General features: G+C 36.8%; 1 protein-coding gene across 2 annotated transcripts in view; it reads right to left on the bottom strand.

The window, feature by feature from the left end:
• Positions 1 to 1415: 1415 nt before the first annotated feature.
• Positions 1416 to 16801, bottom strand: part of PGGT1B (protein geranylgeranyltransferase type I subunit beta) — a 33925-nt gene continuing 18539 nt past the window's right edge. Inside the window, exons 7-9 of one of the 2 annotated variants that reach the window (XM_058170335.1) lie at positions 15127 to 15311; positions 14697 to 14805; positions 1416 to 2057 (exon numbers count right to left, since the gene is read on the bottom strand). In XM_058170335.1, the coding sequence (XP_058026318.1) occupies positions 1876 to 2057; positions 14697 to 14805; positions 15127 to 15311 (476 nt within the window). In that variant the 3' untranslated portion in view covers positions 1416 to 1875. Of the gene's footprint in view, positions 2058 to 14357; positions 14378 to 14696; positions 14806 to 15126; positions 15312 to 16801 lie in introns of those variants that run through there. The other variant, XM_058170334.1, reaches the window with a different exon arrangement.

Genomic DNA, 16801 nt, shown 5'->3' with positions numbered 1-16801 from the left:
TGCTTTTAGTTGTTAAGATAAGCTATCTGTTATTTTACATACCTGATCTTTTCCTTCAGGGACAGAAAAATAACAATGTGGCCTGCTGTCTTCACTGTTGTACAATTATGAAGTATAAGTTTACAAAAGCAGGAAGTCGAATGCACTAAGTGAGAAACTGCTAAATATACCGTGGGTTGGGCCATCTGTGCAACTTTCTGTAGCAAGTCACAATATTTGGTGTATTAGAATGATCCTGAGAATAACAGCATTTTAATTTTTTTTATCAGATTAGCACAATATACCTTAACTATTAAACCTCAATGAAAACTGTAGAACTCCTACTGTCATCTAAAATTCAACTTGTAAAAGCAAATTTATAAAGAATGAGGCCAAATAGGAACTCTCAATGGAGTTCAGTGAGATAGTTTATTGTATAAGGGAGACTCTTGAATGAATTTATCTTTTAAGTCAGGAAATTGGTATGAGTGGTACCTTAAGAAGTGAAAATGAACTGACAGGACCTGTAAAGGACCTGCAACTGTTACTAATGTGTGTGGCATGGTTGCTTCTCTGCCTGAAGATAGCTTAGAAGATTGTAGCAGAAACCTGAAGAAAAAAAGGATTAGAGTAGTGAGTGGACCCATTCTAGTTCATAAGAGTTAATGGTTTATGAAATCAAAGAAACAGCAGGAGGAGCTGCCGGAGGAAGCACTATTCCAACAGGAAGAGATCAAGCAAAGAAGCAAGCTCAGCAGACAAGAGTGACAAGCAAAAACAAAATTCATAAGTACACTTTGAACTCCTGAAATTAAACGAAGAGCTTCATGGAAGAAATCAGCACTGAACACCTTGAGAATTACAAGATGCACCTGGGATGAAAATAACAAGTACATAAGTCCTTGACTTATGACCACAATGGAGCCCAAAAATTCTGTTGTTCAGTGAAACATTTGCTAATTGAGTTTTGCCTGTTTATAACCTTTTTTTTGCCACAGTTGTTAAGTGAATTACTGCAATTGATATATTAGTAAAGTGGTTGTTAAGTGAATCTGGTTTCCCCATTGACTTTGCTTGTCAGAAGGTCATAAAAGGGGATCACTGAAGCAGCTGAATTTTGGTCACATGATTATGGGGATGCTGCAGTGGTTGCAACTGTGAAAAAGTCATAAGTCATTTTTTTCAGTGCTGTTGTAACTTTGAACAATCACTAAATGAACTGTTGCAAGTTGAGGACTACAAAGAGGATTCAACAAAGACAAAGAGATACATTTGGGAAACAAAAATCAAACACATAAATACCGTCCAAGGAAGGGAAAACCTGGATAGATTAATTTAGGCTGCTGTACTTAATGGGTGACTAGAATTGAGGGCCAAATAGTCTCTTCAAACTATATAATTCTAAATTAAGGTGATCCCCAAATAAATACCATACATGATGAATAAAATAATTTTATTTTTTTTACAAAGATTATACAATTGTTGTCTACCGTAAAGAACACCTTTTAGCAATTAAGACTTAATTTATAAGATACCATATGAAGTCCTTATTACATAAGTATCACTAATTTCAAGATATTTAGTATGAAAATATGTAAGGTCATTTTGAAGTTTCTTTATATCATAGTTTGCCATTGCACTGTTTTAAAATAATAAAGTAGAATTCGTTAACTTATCTCGCTTTGAAGGTCTTTTTCTGAAACCAATCTTCTATCTTTGCATTTGTAAAGGCAAGCATTTTTTTTTTTAAAAAAAGGTCCAATCCAGAAGCTGTCAAGTTGATGCCAGTATATGAATTTGATTCTATGATACCAGTACTTTAAAAGAGCACATCGGTTATACATGGCTTAGAACCTTGGGCTACAATTATGCTACCAAGCTCAAATGGAGTCTCAGTCATGTGGCACTGTGCATTTCCTCTGAAGACTGTTTAGAGTCCTGGGTTGCCCAGATCTGATGAAGGTGCTGAAGGCGTTCTGAAGTCCTTGTGCTTACATTCAGGGCAGGATGAACCTTTCGAATGCCAGACTCGCCCATTAAAGACAGGCCGCAAATCCCAAAGTAGGCATGAAGAGCATCTAGAAAGGCAAACAGAAATGAGTGTGTGTGAGAGATACGTACACTATTCACATATAGGCGCACACAGTACAATAACCTATTATTTTCTAAACTAAGATCTTTTCACTGAAAGTAAATAACAAAGAAAGCTTCATTCTGAGACACAACTACATATTTTGAAAAAAAAAAAATTAATAGGGCAAGCTTAGAGAACACTGCATTATTTTTTGTTTATATTCCACCTTTTGTTCCGCTCAAGATAGCATATGTAGGATTCTCTCCTTCCATTTTTCTTATAAAAACTATAAGCATATGAGGTAGGTTGGGCTGAATGATGGTGAATGGCCCAAAATCAGTCAGTGATTTTAGAAGAAAAGAAAACTCTAATAGGCTGAGAAATTCAATGGCTGGATTTATCACTCTCAAATGCCAACATGTAGATCCCATTATTAAAAGTTTGCAGAATGTCACAAAAAATAGTTTCTGTTTGACCACTGTTTTGGCTTCACTACTGCAACATATGTTCTACTGCTCTTGAAGACATCAGAAAGCTTCAGTTAGTCAGAATGCATCTGCACAGGTAGTCGTAGGCATGTCTTGGTATGCCTGTGTAATATCTGCTTCATGAGCTGCAGTTGCTGGCTTGCTTCCAGCTGCAATTCCAGGTATTCATCATTCCTATAAAGCCCTACAAAGCACAGGGCCTAGTATTTGAGGGATAACCTATCTCTCATAACATCTATTAGGCCTATTTAATCTGGCAGGATTGGTTTGCTTTGGATTCCTTTGATTAAACAATGCCATCTATCAGGACCCAGGAAGTTCACCTTTTAAGTACTAGTTCAGTGTTGGTGAACCTTTCGGCACCAAGTGCTGAAACAGGAGCGTGCGCACGCATGCCAGAAACCAGAAGAGCAGCCGCCTGGTGTGCATTTGCAGGCCGGAAAGATGATCTTCCAGTTTCCAATGCACACCAGCCACCTGGTCTTCCGGTTTCTAGCACGCATGAGCGAGCGAAGACCAGCTGTCCAGTGCGCATGTATGCACCAAAGACTGGAAGATCATCTTCTCAGTGTGTGCATGTGTACCAGGTGGCTGCTCTTCCAGTTTCCAGCACTCCTGCACATGTGAAGACCAGCTGGCTGGCGCACCAGAACCCAGAAGAGCAACAGGTGATGGCTCTGCATGCCACTTCCGGCACATGTGCCATAGGTTCGCCATCACAATACTAGCACCTGCCCTCCAGAATTAAGATCCGTCTGAGATCCTGATAGTAGCCATGCTGGTGGTGTTGAAGGGCCTTGCAGACCTGACTCTTCACCAAGGCTTCAGCAAGGATGAAAAATCAAGGTGAAATAATAATTGCAAGAACCAAAGTTTATATTGATAATAAAAGTTGAATTCAGCATAATGAGTGCCAGCATATGAATCCAATTAGAAATCTTCATGAAAGGAACATCTGATCTTTCTAGTAAGATCCCTGTACAGCTTATATGTTTATTCTTGTATCTACCAATGGTATGGTTAACTCACACAATCTTGCAGAAGAACTTGTAAATGTATTTTCAAACTTTCTAAGAAATAAAAAAGCAGAGAGACACTTGTCCAAGATAGGCAACATTTAACATTCTAATGATATTTGTATATGGACAAATATCAAAAAATTTGTATATGGACAAATATCAAACAATTTGATTTAAAACCTCAAAACAATATTAAATCATCAAAAAGTTTAGCAAACATTTTGGCGTGGGTTTTCCCCCGAGATTCTGCTTGTAGTTTCATAGTTTTTCTTCAAAGTCAGGATGCAAAATGACATGATTCCAAGCAAATTCTATGTCTGTACAAATACACCATGTCTTCCAAGTCAAGTTTGATTTCTGGTGATTTTATGAATATATCCTTTTAGTTTTCTTGGCAACAATATAGAAGTGGTTTACCACTGCTTTCTTCTAGGATGTTAATTTTAACTTTCCAGTCTAGCCTAACTAGGTCCAACCCTGCTTAGCTTTCTAAGATTAGCCAATACATCACAGATCTTTACACAGCCTTGAGTTAGTACTAGAAAACTGCTGAATGCTGGCATAGAGAATCAAAGAATGAATGAGTTGGAAGGGATCTTGTAGACCTTTTCCTGTTTCCTGTGGAAAACTATTAACCTTTTCAGAATATTGGCCATAGAACTGCCATTTGAAAATTTCTAGCAAGGCCAGATTTCTACTGCTTAACAGCCCTAATAGGAAATTTCGTTCTGTTCATTTATTTTAATTTAGTGAATTGATCTGTCATACTTTTGAGTTTCAACACAGAATATCTCTGATGTTTCTTGCATGTGACAACCTTTAAGATGAAGGTAGTCCTTGACTTATGACGAGTTTAATGCCCATTCAAAGTTACAACAGCACTGAAAAAAGTGACTTACAATTGGTACAATCCTCACAGTCACATAATCAAAATTTGGATGCTTGGCAACTGGCATGTATTTATGACAGTTGCAGTGTCCCAGGGTCATTTGATTGCCACTTGTGACCCTCCCAGCTAAGCTTTTGACAAGCAAAGTCAATGGGGGAAGCTGGATTCGTGTAATAACCTGCATGATTCACTTAACAATTGTAGTGATTTGCTTAACAAATGTGGCAAAAAGGTCTTAAAATCAGTTGTGGCTCAGTTATTAACTGCCTTGCTTAGCAACAGAAACTGGACCCAATTGTGGTTGTAAATCGAAGATTGCCTATACCTGTAGACTGCAATCATATCTCCACTTCATTATTTTTTCTGTTACAAGTTAAGCATACCCAACACATTAAAATATTCCTTAGAGGCACTGGTCTCTGTAGCTCTCCCCTGAACCTGTTCCAGCTGTTCCATGTCCCTTTTGAAATGCACCGGACAAAGTAGTTCATCTGCAGCTTGATCAGTGCAGATTAATCCTACAATCTGGATGCAATGCCTCTGTTAATGCAGCCCAGGATTACATGGGGACGGGTTGTTACACTGCTGCCTCATTTTTAACTAGTAGGTATACTAGTACTTCTACATCCTTCTTACATCCACTGCCATCACCCAAAGTCTCTGCATTTCTATACTTATGAACTGATTTTTTTTCCCCTCAAGAGGAAAACCTTACGTTTGTCCCAACTGAACAGCTCCCCCACAAAATCTCCAAAGAGGACACAACAACAAAAGCTCCATTTGTTATTTGATTCACAGGACTTGGAATTCAAAGCTTCATTACCTTGGATTTCATAATATAAAAGCACTTAAAACTTTAAATTTTTGAAAGGTCATCCAATCTTTTTTCTTGCATTTTGTTCCAGATCAATGTTAACTTTTGTTTGCACATTCATTTCTAATTCATCGGCCAGTACTGTATTGTAATCACATCTGGGAAAAATCTAACTTACTCTAAAATCTAGTGAGAATGAAATGAATGAAATTATAATAGTTTTCACCACCCCCCGGATGAGATTTCAGATATTCAGAAGTCAAGAACAGAAGAAGCCTAAAAATTCAGGCTTTAAGGACAGCGTGAAACTCAGAAATATCTGAGTTTGTTATCAAACATTGTTACCACAGGAGAAGCAGGAAATTATTGAATACATATGAGAATGTAATTCCCTACAGTTAAATTGAATTAAATATAAATGGAATCATATCACATTTAGTCTTTGTCCTGGCACTGCTTATTACAAATAGTCCTTGATTTACAACAATTCACTTTGTGACTGTTCTAAGTTACAATGGCACTGATAAAAAGTGACTTATGACCCTTTCTTTCACTTATGACCGTTGCAGCATTCCTATGGTCATGAGATTTACATTTGGATGCTTGACAACTGACCTACATTTATGATGGTTACCCTGGTGTGACCTTCTGACAAGCAAAGTCAATAGGAAAGCCAGATTAACAACCGTGTTACTAATTTAACAACAGCAGCAATGCACTTAACAAATTTCTCATTTAGCAACATAATTTTTGGGCTCAATTGTGGTTGTAAATTGAGGACTACCAGTAGTTTCCGAGTATGGTTCTGTAGATAATTCAGAGTCTTGTTAATACCAATATTATAGAATGTTCTGATAATTTTGAGATGATTAATTAGAAAATTGTATGGTATTCTAAATGCTACCACACAATAACAGGTTTTAAAACTTTAATAGTTCTATCTTTATTCTACGATCCAAAACCCCAAACAAGAAACTTGTGTTTTTTGCTACATTCCAAAATGTATTAAGCCTTAGCACAAATGTGTATCTTTCCTAAATAATACCTACCAGTGTATATTTTCTTCTGCCACCAGATACATCATTTTGCATTTTCTAAATTAGCTCATTTGCTCTTTTATTCAATTTTCAAAGACTTTGGAAAAACAAAGTCTTTATAATCCATTTGAATTTCCTTAGTTATCTGGAACTGCTTCTTAATTTGACTATATCACTGATGATCCAATTCCAGATTATCCTGTATTGTACAAATACCTGAGATTTATTTCCTTCCATTGTAAAAATTATTCATTTATTCTTACACTACTTTTCCTTTTATAATTGACTATTAATCCATATAAGCACTTATTCTATGAATACGTATGCAGAATCTTGCCTGAGAGATTCTACAAAATACTTTATTTGATCACTTTTGTCTATAGATCTTCTCTTTTGAAAAATTGGAGACAAAAATTTATTTCATTCTAGAAAACATTCCTATTTCCTTTTGTTTTCTTTTAAGACAATCTTTTCTTTGTCATAAATAATCACACAAGTAACTAAAAAACTGACAATACCTGGATGACTATCTGGCCATTTAGCAAATCCACCAACAAGGCGATCTTGGGTTGATAAAATGTAATTTCTATTTTTTTCATAGTTTGTGTACTGAAATATTTTCAGAAGCTGAAAGAAAAATTTATCATGTTCAAAACACCTCAGAAACATCACAATAAAGCAATTTCTCATGAGGAACATTCAAAGCTAGATGGTGATGCAATGTTTATATTAAACGCAAAATGACACCCTCAAAGTAATATATATTATTCAAAAATCAACTATAAGTTTTCTCCTTTCTTCCTGCTCATTCATACATTTTAATCAGAAATTTTAGCCCTCTAGCTTGATGAAAAAGTCAGAAGCTTGTATGCTGTTGGCACAATAAAACTACTAATATAGAATAAGCAGGCTATAGATTCTAAGGTCTTATTTATACTTTCAAATTACCTTAAGAGTTGCTCCTACCCAAAATGAGTAACAGGTATCTACAGGCTTGTTGGGTCTTCCTTGATAACCATTCTGTTGCCTCATTTTAACTAGTAGGTATACTAGTACTTCTACATCCTTCTTACATCCACTGCCATCACCCAAAGTCTCTGCATTTCTATACTTATGAACTGATTTTTTCCCTCAAGAGGAAAACCTTATGTTTGTCCCAACTGAACAGCTCCCCACAAAATCTCCAAAGAGGACACAACAACAAAAGCTCCATTTGTTATTTGATTCACAGGACTTGGAATTCAAAGCTTCATTACCTTGAATTTCCTTAGTTATCTGGAACTGCTTCTTAATTTGACTATATCACTGATGATCCAATTCCAGATTATCCTGTATTGTACAAATACCTGAGATTTATTTCCTTCCATTGTAAAATTGAGGACTACCTGTAGTTTCAGTATGGTTCTGTAGATAATTCAGAGTCTTGTTAATACCAATATTATAGAATGTTCTGATAATTTTGAGATGATTAATTAGAAAACTGTATGGTATTCTAAATGCTACCACACAATAACAGGTTTTAAAACTTTAATAGTTCTATCTTTATTCTCGATCCAAAACCCCAAACAAGAAACTTGTGTTTTTTGCTACATTCCAAAATGTATTAAGCCTTAGCACAAATGTGTATCTTTCCTAAATAATACCTACCAGTGTATATTTTCTTCTGCCACCAGATACATCATTTTGCATTTTCTAAATTAGCTCATTTGCTCTATTATTCAATTTTCAAAGACTTTGGAAAAACAAAGTCTTTATAAACCATTTGAATTTCCTTAGTTATCTGGAACTGCTTCTTAATTTGACTATATCACTGATGATCCAATTCCAGATTATCCTGTATTGTACAAATACCTGAGATTTATTTCCTTCCATTGTAAAATTGAGGACTACCTGTAGTTTCCGAGTATGGTTCTGTAGATAATTCAGAGTCTTGTTAATACCAATATTATAGAATGTTCTGATATTTTTGAGATGATTAATTAGAAAACTGTATGGTATTCTAAATGCTACCACACAATAACAGGTTTTAAAACTTTAATAGTTCTATCTTTATTCTACGATCCAAAACCCCAAACAAGAAACTTGTGTTTTTTGCTACATTCCAAAATGTATTAAGCCTTAGCACAAATGTGTATCTTTCCTAAATAATACCTACCAGTGTATATTTTCTTCTGCCACCAGATACATCATTTTGCATTTTCTAAATTAGCTCATTTGCTCTTTTATTCAATTTTCAAAGACTTTGGAAAAACAAAGTCTTTATAATCCATTTGAATTTCCTTAGTTATCTGGAACTGCTTCTTAATTTGACTATATCACTGATGATCCAATTCCAGATTATCCTGTATTGTACAAATACCTGAGATTTATTTCCTTCCATTGTAAAAATTATTCATTTATTCTTACACTACTTTTCCTTTTATAATTGACTATTAATCCATATAAGCACTTATTCTATGAATACGTATGCAGAATCTTGCCTGAGAGATTCTACAAAATACTTTATTTGATCACTTTTGTCTATAGATCTTCTCTTTTGAAAAATTGGAGACAAAAATTTATTTCATTCTAGAAAACATTCCTATTTCCTTTTGTTTTCTTTTAAGACAATCTTTTCTTTGTCATAAATAATCACACAAGTAACTAAAAACTGACAATACCTGGATGACTATCTGGCCATTTAGCAAATCCACCAACAAGGCGATCTTGGGTTGATAAAATGTAATTTCTATTTTTCATAGTTTGTGTACTGAAATATTTTCAGAAGCTGGGCGTGTGTGCGCGCCTAGTCCCTTCTGTTCCGTGGCGCTGGAAGAGAGAGAGAGAGAGAGAGAGAGAGAGAGAGAGAGAGAGAGAGAGAGAGAGAGAGAGAGAGAGAGAGAGAGAGAGAGAGAGAGAGAGAGAGAGAGAGAGAAAGGAGGGCCGTTCCTCCCTTCTTTCATTCTTTCTTCTCCTCCGTGCTTCACCGTGCTGGGCGACCTGGAGCAGCTGCTCTTCAGCCAGATGCTCGTGAGTCAGCCTGCCCCTTCCTTCCCGTGGGGGTCTGCCTTGCTGGTGAAGGTTATTGGGGCTTTTGAGCAAGGGAGGAGGAACGCGAGCACCGCCTTTCGCTGGCATTCCGGGATTTCCTTTGTTTAGAGCTGGGAATCCTCCTTCCCCTTTGCACTCCCTCCTCCCTCCCTCCCTCCCTCCTCTCTCTCTCTCTCTCTCTCTCTCTCTCACACACACACACACAATGTAAAAGCAGCTGCACTTCACACTTCACACAGCCACAAAAGCTCAAAACCAACTTTCACACTTTACACACACACACAATGTAAAAGCAGCTGCACTTCACACTTCACACAGCCACAAAAGCTCAAAACCAACTTTCACACTTTACACACACACAATGTAAAAGCAGCTGCACTTCACACTTCACACAGCCACAAAAGCTCAAAACCAACTTTCACACTTTACACACACACAATGTAAAAGCAGCTGCACTTCACACTTCACACAGCCACAAAAGCTCAAAACCAACTTTCACACTTTACACACACACACAAAATCTCCAAAGAGGACACAACAACAAAAGCTCCATTTCTAGCAAGGCCAGATTTCTACTGCTTAACAGCCCTAATAGGAAATTTCGTTCTGTTCATTTATTTTAATTTAGTGAATTGATCTGTCATACTTTTGAGTTTCAACACAGAATATCTCTGATGTTTCTTGCATGTGACAACCTTTAAGATGAAGGTAGTCCTTGACTTATGACGAGTTTAATGCCCATTCAAAGTTACAACAGCACTGAAAAAAGTGACTTACAATTGGTACAATCCTCACAGTCACATAATCAAAATTTGGATGCTTGGCAACTGGCATGTATTTATGACAGTTGCAGTGTCCCAGGGTCATTTGATTGCCACTTGTGACCCTCCCAGCTAAGCTTTTGACAAGCAAAGTCAATGGGGGAAGCTGGATTCGTGTAATAACCTGCATGATTCACTTAACAATTGTAGTGATTTGCTTAACAAATGTGGCAAAAAGGTCTTAAAATCAGTTGTGGCTCAGTTATTAACTGCCTTGCTTAGCAACAGAAACTGGACCCAATTGTGGTTGTAAATCGAAGATTGCCTATACCTGTAGACTGCAATCATATCTCCACTTCATTATTTTTTCTGTTACAAGTTAAGCATACCCAACACATTAAAATATTCCTTAGAGGCACTGGTCTCTGTAGCTCTCCCCTGAACCTGTTCCAGCTGTTCCATGTCCCTTTGAAATGCACCGGACAAAGTAGTTCATCTGCAGCTTGATCAGTGCAGATTAATCCTACAATCTGGATGCAATGCCTCTGTTAATGCAGCCCAGGATTACATGGGGACGGGTTGTTACACTGCTGCCTCATTTTTAACTAGTAGGTATACTAGTACTTCTACATCCTTCTTACATCCACTGCCATCACCCAAAGTCTCTGCATTTCTATACTTATGAACTGATTTTTTTTCCCCTCAAGAGGAAAACCTTATGTTTGTCCCAACTGAACAGCTCCCCCACAAAATCTCCAAAGAGGACACAACAACAAAAGCTCCATTTGTTATTTGATTCACAGGACTTGGAATTCAAAGCTTCATTACCTTGGATTTCATAATATAAAAGCACTTAAAACTTTAAATTTTTGAAAGGTCATCCAATCTTTTTTCTTGCATTTTGTTCCAGATCAATGTTAACTTTTGTTTGCACATTCATTTCTAATTCATTTTTCACATCTGGGAAAAATCTAACTTACTCTAAAATCTAGTGAGAATGAAATTATATTATTATAATAGTTCCCCCCCCCCCCGGATGAGATTTCAGATATTCAGAAGTCAAGAACAGAAGAAGCCTAAAAATTCAGGCTTTAAGGACAGCGTGAAACTCAGAAATATCTGAGTTTGTTATCAAACATTGTTACCACAGGAGAAGCAGGAAATTATTGAATACATATGAGAATGTAATTCCCTACAGTTAAATTGAATTAAATATAAATGGAATCATATCACATTTAGTCTTTGTCCTGGCACTGCTTATTACAAATAGTCCTTGATTTACAACAATTCACTTTGTGACTGTTCTAAGTTACAATGGCACTGATAAAAAGTGACTTATGACCCTTTCTTTCACTTATGACCGTTGCAGCATTCCTGTGGTCATGAGATTTACATTTGGATGCTTGACAACTGACCTACATTTATGACGGTTGGCAACTGACCTACATTTATGATGGTTACCCTGGTGTGACCTTCTGACAAGCAAAGTCAATAGGAAAGCCAGATTAACAACCGTGTTACTAATTTAACAACAGCAGCAATGCACTTAACAATTCTCCTCCGTGCTTCACCGTGCTGGGCGACCTGGAGCAGCTGCTCTTCAGCCAGATGCTCGTGAGTCAGCCTGCCCCTTCCTTCCCGTGGGGGTCTGCCTTGCTGGTGAAGGTTATTGGGGCTTTTGAGCAAGGGAGGAGGAACGCGAGCACCGCCTTTCGCTGGCATTCCGGGATTTCCTTTGTTTAGAGCTGGGAATCCTCCTTCCCCTTTGCACTCCCTCCTCCCTCCTCTCTCTCTCTCTCTCTCTCACACACACACACACACACACACAGACTTCTAAAGTCGATTGGCACAATGCTAAGCAAACACAGCAGTGGGTCAAGGGTGAAGGCTAGGAACCTGGCAGGTGAAAGGTTGAGCGACATGAAGGCAAAGACCACAATTGTTTTAAGAAAGAAGCTTTAGCAGGAGGGGGATGGGAGGGTGTTTTAAGTTTTGGCAAACAGCCAGGCCAACTGTATTGGAGAAGGTCACACAACTGGCCTTAACATTTTAGCTGCTGTCTTTTCCTCACACTTGGGTTTAATGATATTAGAGATCCTTATTGCCCTGCCAAAAAAAAAAAGAGCCACCCCAACGTCTATGAAAATTAACCTTCTCTGCCAAGAGACACTGTGCAGGGTATTTTCACTATTGGTGTGCATACAGGCTTAGATTTGTGCTGGGTTCTTAGTGCTTAGAGCACTGACCTTCAGAGGCACCCTGGTCCCTTGGAAGCTAAAGGAGGACTCATTTTCATGCTTGCAGTTGTATTGTCAATTTCTGTGAGACAATGTTGTTGAAGTAACTCACTCACTCATTCATTCATTCATTCATTCCTTGTGTGTCCAATCACACTTAGCCAATAAAAATTCTATTCTATTCTATTCTATTCATTCATTCATTCATTTTATTTTGTCAAATACATATTAAATAATTATATAAATATAAGCATGAATTGAATACATAAAAGGAATACAACTAAAGGGAACATTAGGACAGGGACGGTAGGCACGCTGGTGCTCTTATGCACGCCTTACAGACCTCTTAGGAATGGGGTGAGGTCAATACTAGATAGTCTTTGGTTAAGGCTTTGGGGATTTTGGCAACTGACCTACATTTATGACGGTTGGCAACTGACCTACATTTATGACGGTTGGCAACTGACCTACATTTATGACGGTTGGCAACTGACCTACATTTATGATGGTTACCCTGGTGTGACCTTCTGACAAGCAAAGTCAATAGGAAAGCCAGATTAACAACCGTGTTACTAATTTAACAACAGCAGCAATGCACTTAACAAATTTCTCATTTAGCAACATAATTTTGGGCTCAATTGTGGTTGTAAATTGAGGACTACCTGTAGTTTCAGTATGGTTCTGTAGATAATTCAGAGTCTTGTTAATACCAATATTATAGAATGTTCTGATATTTTGAGATGATTAATTAGAAAACTGTATGGTATTCTAAATGCTACCACACAATAACAGGTTTTAAAACTTTAAATTTTTGAAAGGTCATCCAATCTTTTTTCTTGCATTTTGTTCCAGATCAATGTTAACTTTTGTTTGCACATTCATTTCTAATTCATTTTTCACATCTGGGAAAAATCTAACTTACTCTAAAATCTAGTGAGAATGAAATTATATTATTATAATAGTTCCCCCCCCCCCCGGATGAGATTTCAGATATTCAGAAGTCAAGAACAGAAGAAGCCTAAAAATTCAGGCTTTAAGGACAGCGTGAAACTCAGAAATATCTGAGTTTGTTATCAAACATTGTTACCACAGGAGAAGCAGGAAATTATTGAATACATATGAGAATGTAATTCCCTACAGTTAAATTGAATTAAATATAAATGGAATCATATCACATTTAGTCTTTGTCCTGGCACTGCTTATTACAAATAGTCCTTGATTTACAACAATTCACTTTGTGACTGTTCTAAGTTACAATGGCACTGATAAAAAGTGACTTATGACCCTTTCTTTCACTTATGACCGTTGCAGCATTCCTGTGGTCATGAGATTTACATTTGGATGCTTGACAACTGACCTACATTTATGACGGTTGGCAACTGACCTACATTTATGATGGTTACCCTGGTGTGACCTTCTGACAAGCAAAGTCAATAGGAAAGCCAGATTAACAACCGTGTTACTAATTTAACAACAGCAGCAATGCACTTAACAAATGTGTTAAGAAAAGTTGTAAAATGGAGTAAAGTCACTTAACAAATTTCTCATTTAGCAACATAATTTTTGGGCTCAATTGTGGTTGTAAATTGAGGACTACCTGTAGTTTCCGAGTATGGTTCTGTAGATAATTCAGAGTCTTGTTAATACCAATATTATAGAATGTTCTGATATTTTTGAGATGATTAATTAGAAAACTGTATGGTATTCTAAATGCTACCACACAATAACAGGTTTTAAAACTTTAATAGTTCTATCTTTATTCTACGATCCAAAACCCCAAACAAGAAACTTGTGTTTTTTGCTACATTCCAAAATGTATTAAGCCTTAGCACAAATGTGTATCTTTCCTAAATAATACCTACCAGTGTATATTTTCTTCTGCCACCAGATACATCATTTTGCATTTTCTAAATTAGCTCATTTGCTCTTTTATTCAATTTTCAAAGACTTTGGAAAAACAAAGTCTTTATAATCCATTTGAATTTCCTTAGTTATCTGGAACTGCTTCTTAATTTGACTATATCACTGATGATCCAATTCCAGATTATCCTGTATTGTACAAATACCTGAGATTTATTTCCTTCCATTGTAAAAATTATTCATTTATTCTTACACTACTTTTCCTTTTATAATTGACTATTAATCCATATAAGCACTTATTCTATGAATACGTATGCAGAATCTTGCCTGAGAGATTCTACAAAATACTTTATTTGATCACTTTTGTCTATAGATCTTCTCTTTTGAAAAATTGGAGACAAAAATTTATTTCATTCTAGAAAACATTCCTATTTCCTTTTGTTTTCTTTTAAGACAATCTTTTCTTTGTCATAAATAATCACACAAGTAAGTAAAAAACTGACAATACCTGGATGACTATCTGGCCATTTAGCAAATCCACCAACAAGGCGATCTTGGGTTGATAAAATGTAATTTCTATTTTTTTCATAGTTTGTGTACTGAAATATTTTCAGAAGCTGAAAGAAAAATTTATCATGTTCAAAACACCTCAGAAACATCACAATAAAGCAATTTCTCATGAGGAACATTCAAAGCTAGATGGTAATGCAATGTTTATATTAAACGCAAAATGACACCCTCAAAGTAATATATATTATTCAAAAATCAACTATAAGTTTTCTCCTTTCTTCCTGCTCATTCATACATTTTAATCAGAAATTTTAGCCCTCTAGCTTGATGAAAAAGTCAGAAGCTTGTATGCTGTTGGCACAATAAAACTACTAATATAGGATAAGCAGGCTATAGATTCTAAGGTCTTATTTATACTTTCAAATTACCTTAAGAGTTGCTCCTACCCAAAATGAGTAACAGGTATCTACAGGCTTGTTGGGTCTTCCTTGATAACCATTCTGTTGCCTCATAATACACCATCTCCTTATTCTCTTCAGTTCCTTTTCAGAGAAGACTTCCTCAAGTTTACCCATCAGACACAATGATGCAATACCACAAAAAGTAGAGCCACCTATAACATGGGGGACAGTCTCTTCAATATGTTTACAGTCTTTATGGAATTACTAATAAGATTTAATTTAAATGAACTATCATCTGCTATTAATGTTCTCAAGCAACTACTGACACCCATAGTTTTTTCCTCCATGAATTCATTTAATCTTTTAAAGTAACCTCCTACATGGTGTACCTGTTAATAGCCTCCAGCTGAGTCTAATTGGTTCTAATTTATCCAACTTTGAAAACGTACCGTAGCTTTATTTCACATTGCATATGGGAGCAAAAAGTGTAAATTGTTGTAGTAAGCATGACAGCTGAAGAAACAGCAATCCCAATATGGGAGAAGCTAGCTTTTGTCAATAAAAATTAGAGGATTTTTTCCCCTTTCTCACAAGAATTCTCAAAATGGAATTCACAGCGTTCACGTTTTGCCAGCACTGGGATAGAAGTGAAGATCAACCAGATTTCCATGACCATTTTTTAATGATTAGACCAAAACATTACCGTACCATCAGGGGTGAAATCTAAAAATTTTCCCTACTGGTTCTGTGGGTGTGGCTTAATTGGTGGACGTGGCTTGGTGGTCAGATGACTGGGTGGGTGTGGCCAATAACAATAAATAATAAAAATAATAAACAAAGTATAAAAAAACAATAAGAGGCATCAAAAATCAACTTTCACACTTTACACACACACAACACAACACAACAGACTCACACACAATGTAAAAGCAGCTGCACTTCACACTTCACACAGCCACAAAAAGCTCAAAAACCAACTTTCACACTTTACGCACACACAACTCACCACACACACACAAAATGCCACATACAGCTTTCTGAGATTTTGTGTGTTTGTGTAGTTAGAGTGAAACACTACAGAAACACACCAAATCTCAGAAAGCTGCACAAATATTTTATTTTATTATTTTATTTTATTTTATTGTGGACTTCAAATCCCAGAGTTCCTCAGCCAGCAAAGCAGGAAGTCAAAGCAAGCTTTTTTTTCCCCTTCAGTAGCTGAAGAAAGCATGGCGTTGCCAGCCCGAAAGAGCAGTAATTATAGGTAAGTGAGGAGGGGGAATTGGCTGGGTATGAGTGGGGGCTCTTGTAAGTGAGGGCTGTTAAAAAAGTGAGTTTAAAAGCCTGTGAGGATCAGGAAACTCCTCTGGGATCGCCAGAGGAGGCTTTTATAATCTCGTTTTTTTTCTTGTTTTTTTTTCCCCCTTCGGCTGAAGAGGGTTTTTTAAAAAAACTTTTAAAGGGTTTTGATGATCTCTGCTCAGCCCCGTGATCATCAGAGGAGTTTTTTTTTTATTTTTAAAGGCATGTTTCGGCTGAAGAAAAACTTTTAAAAGTAAAAAAAAAAAACCTCTGCTGATGATGCACCTCAGCAGAGGTGGGGGGGGGGCAGGGATTTTTGCTACCGGTCCTCCGAACTAGCAGCTGCCATCGCTACCTAATCGGGCGAGCCAGTGCGAACCAGGAGCATTTCACCCCTGCT

This window comes from Ahaetulla prasina, chromosome 2 (assembly GCF_028640845.1).
Source record: "Ahaetulla prasina isolate Xishuangbanna chromosome 2, ASM2864084v1, whole genome shotgun sequence".
NCBI lineage: Eukaryota > Metazoa > Chordata > Lepidosauria > Squamata > Colubridae > Ahaetulla > Ahaetulla prasina.
Note: the sequence above shows the minus strand (reverse complement) of the source record. Positions and strands in the feature narration are given on the sequence as shown.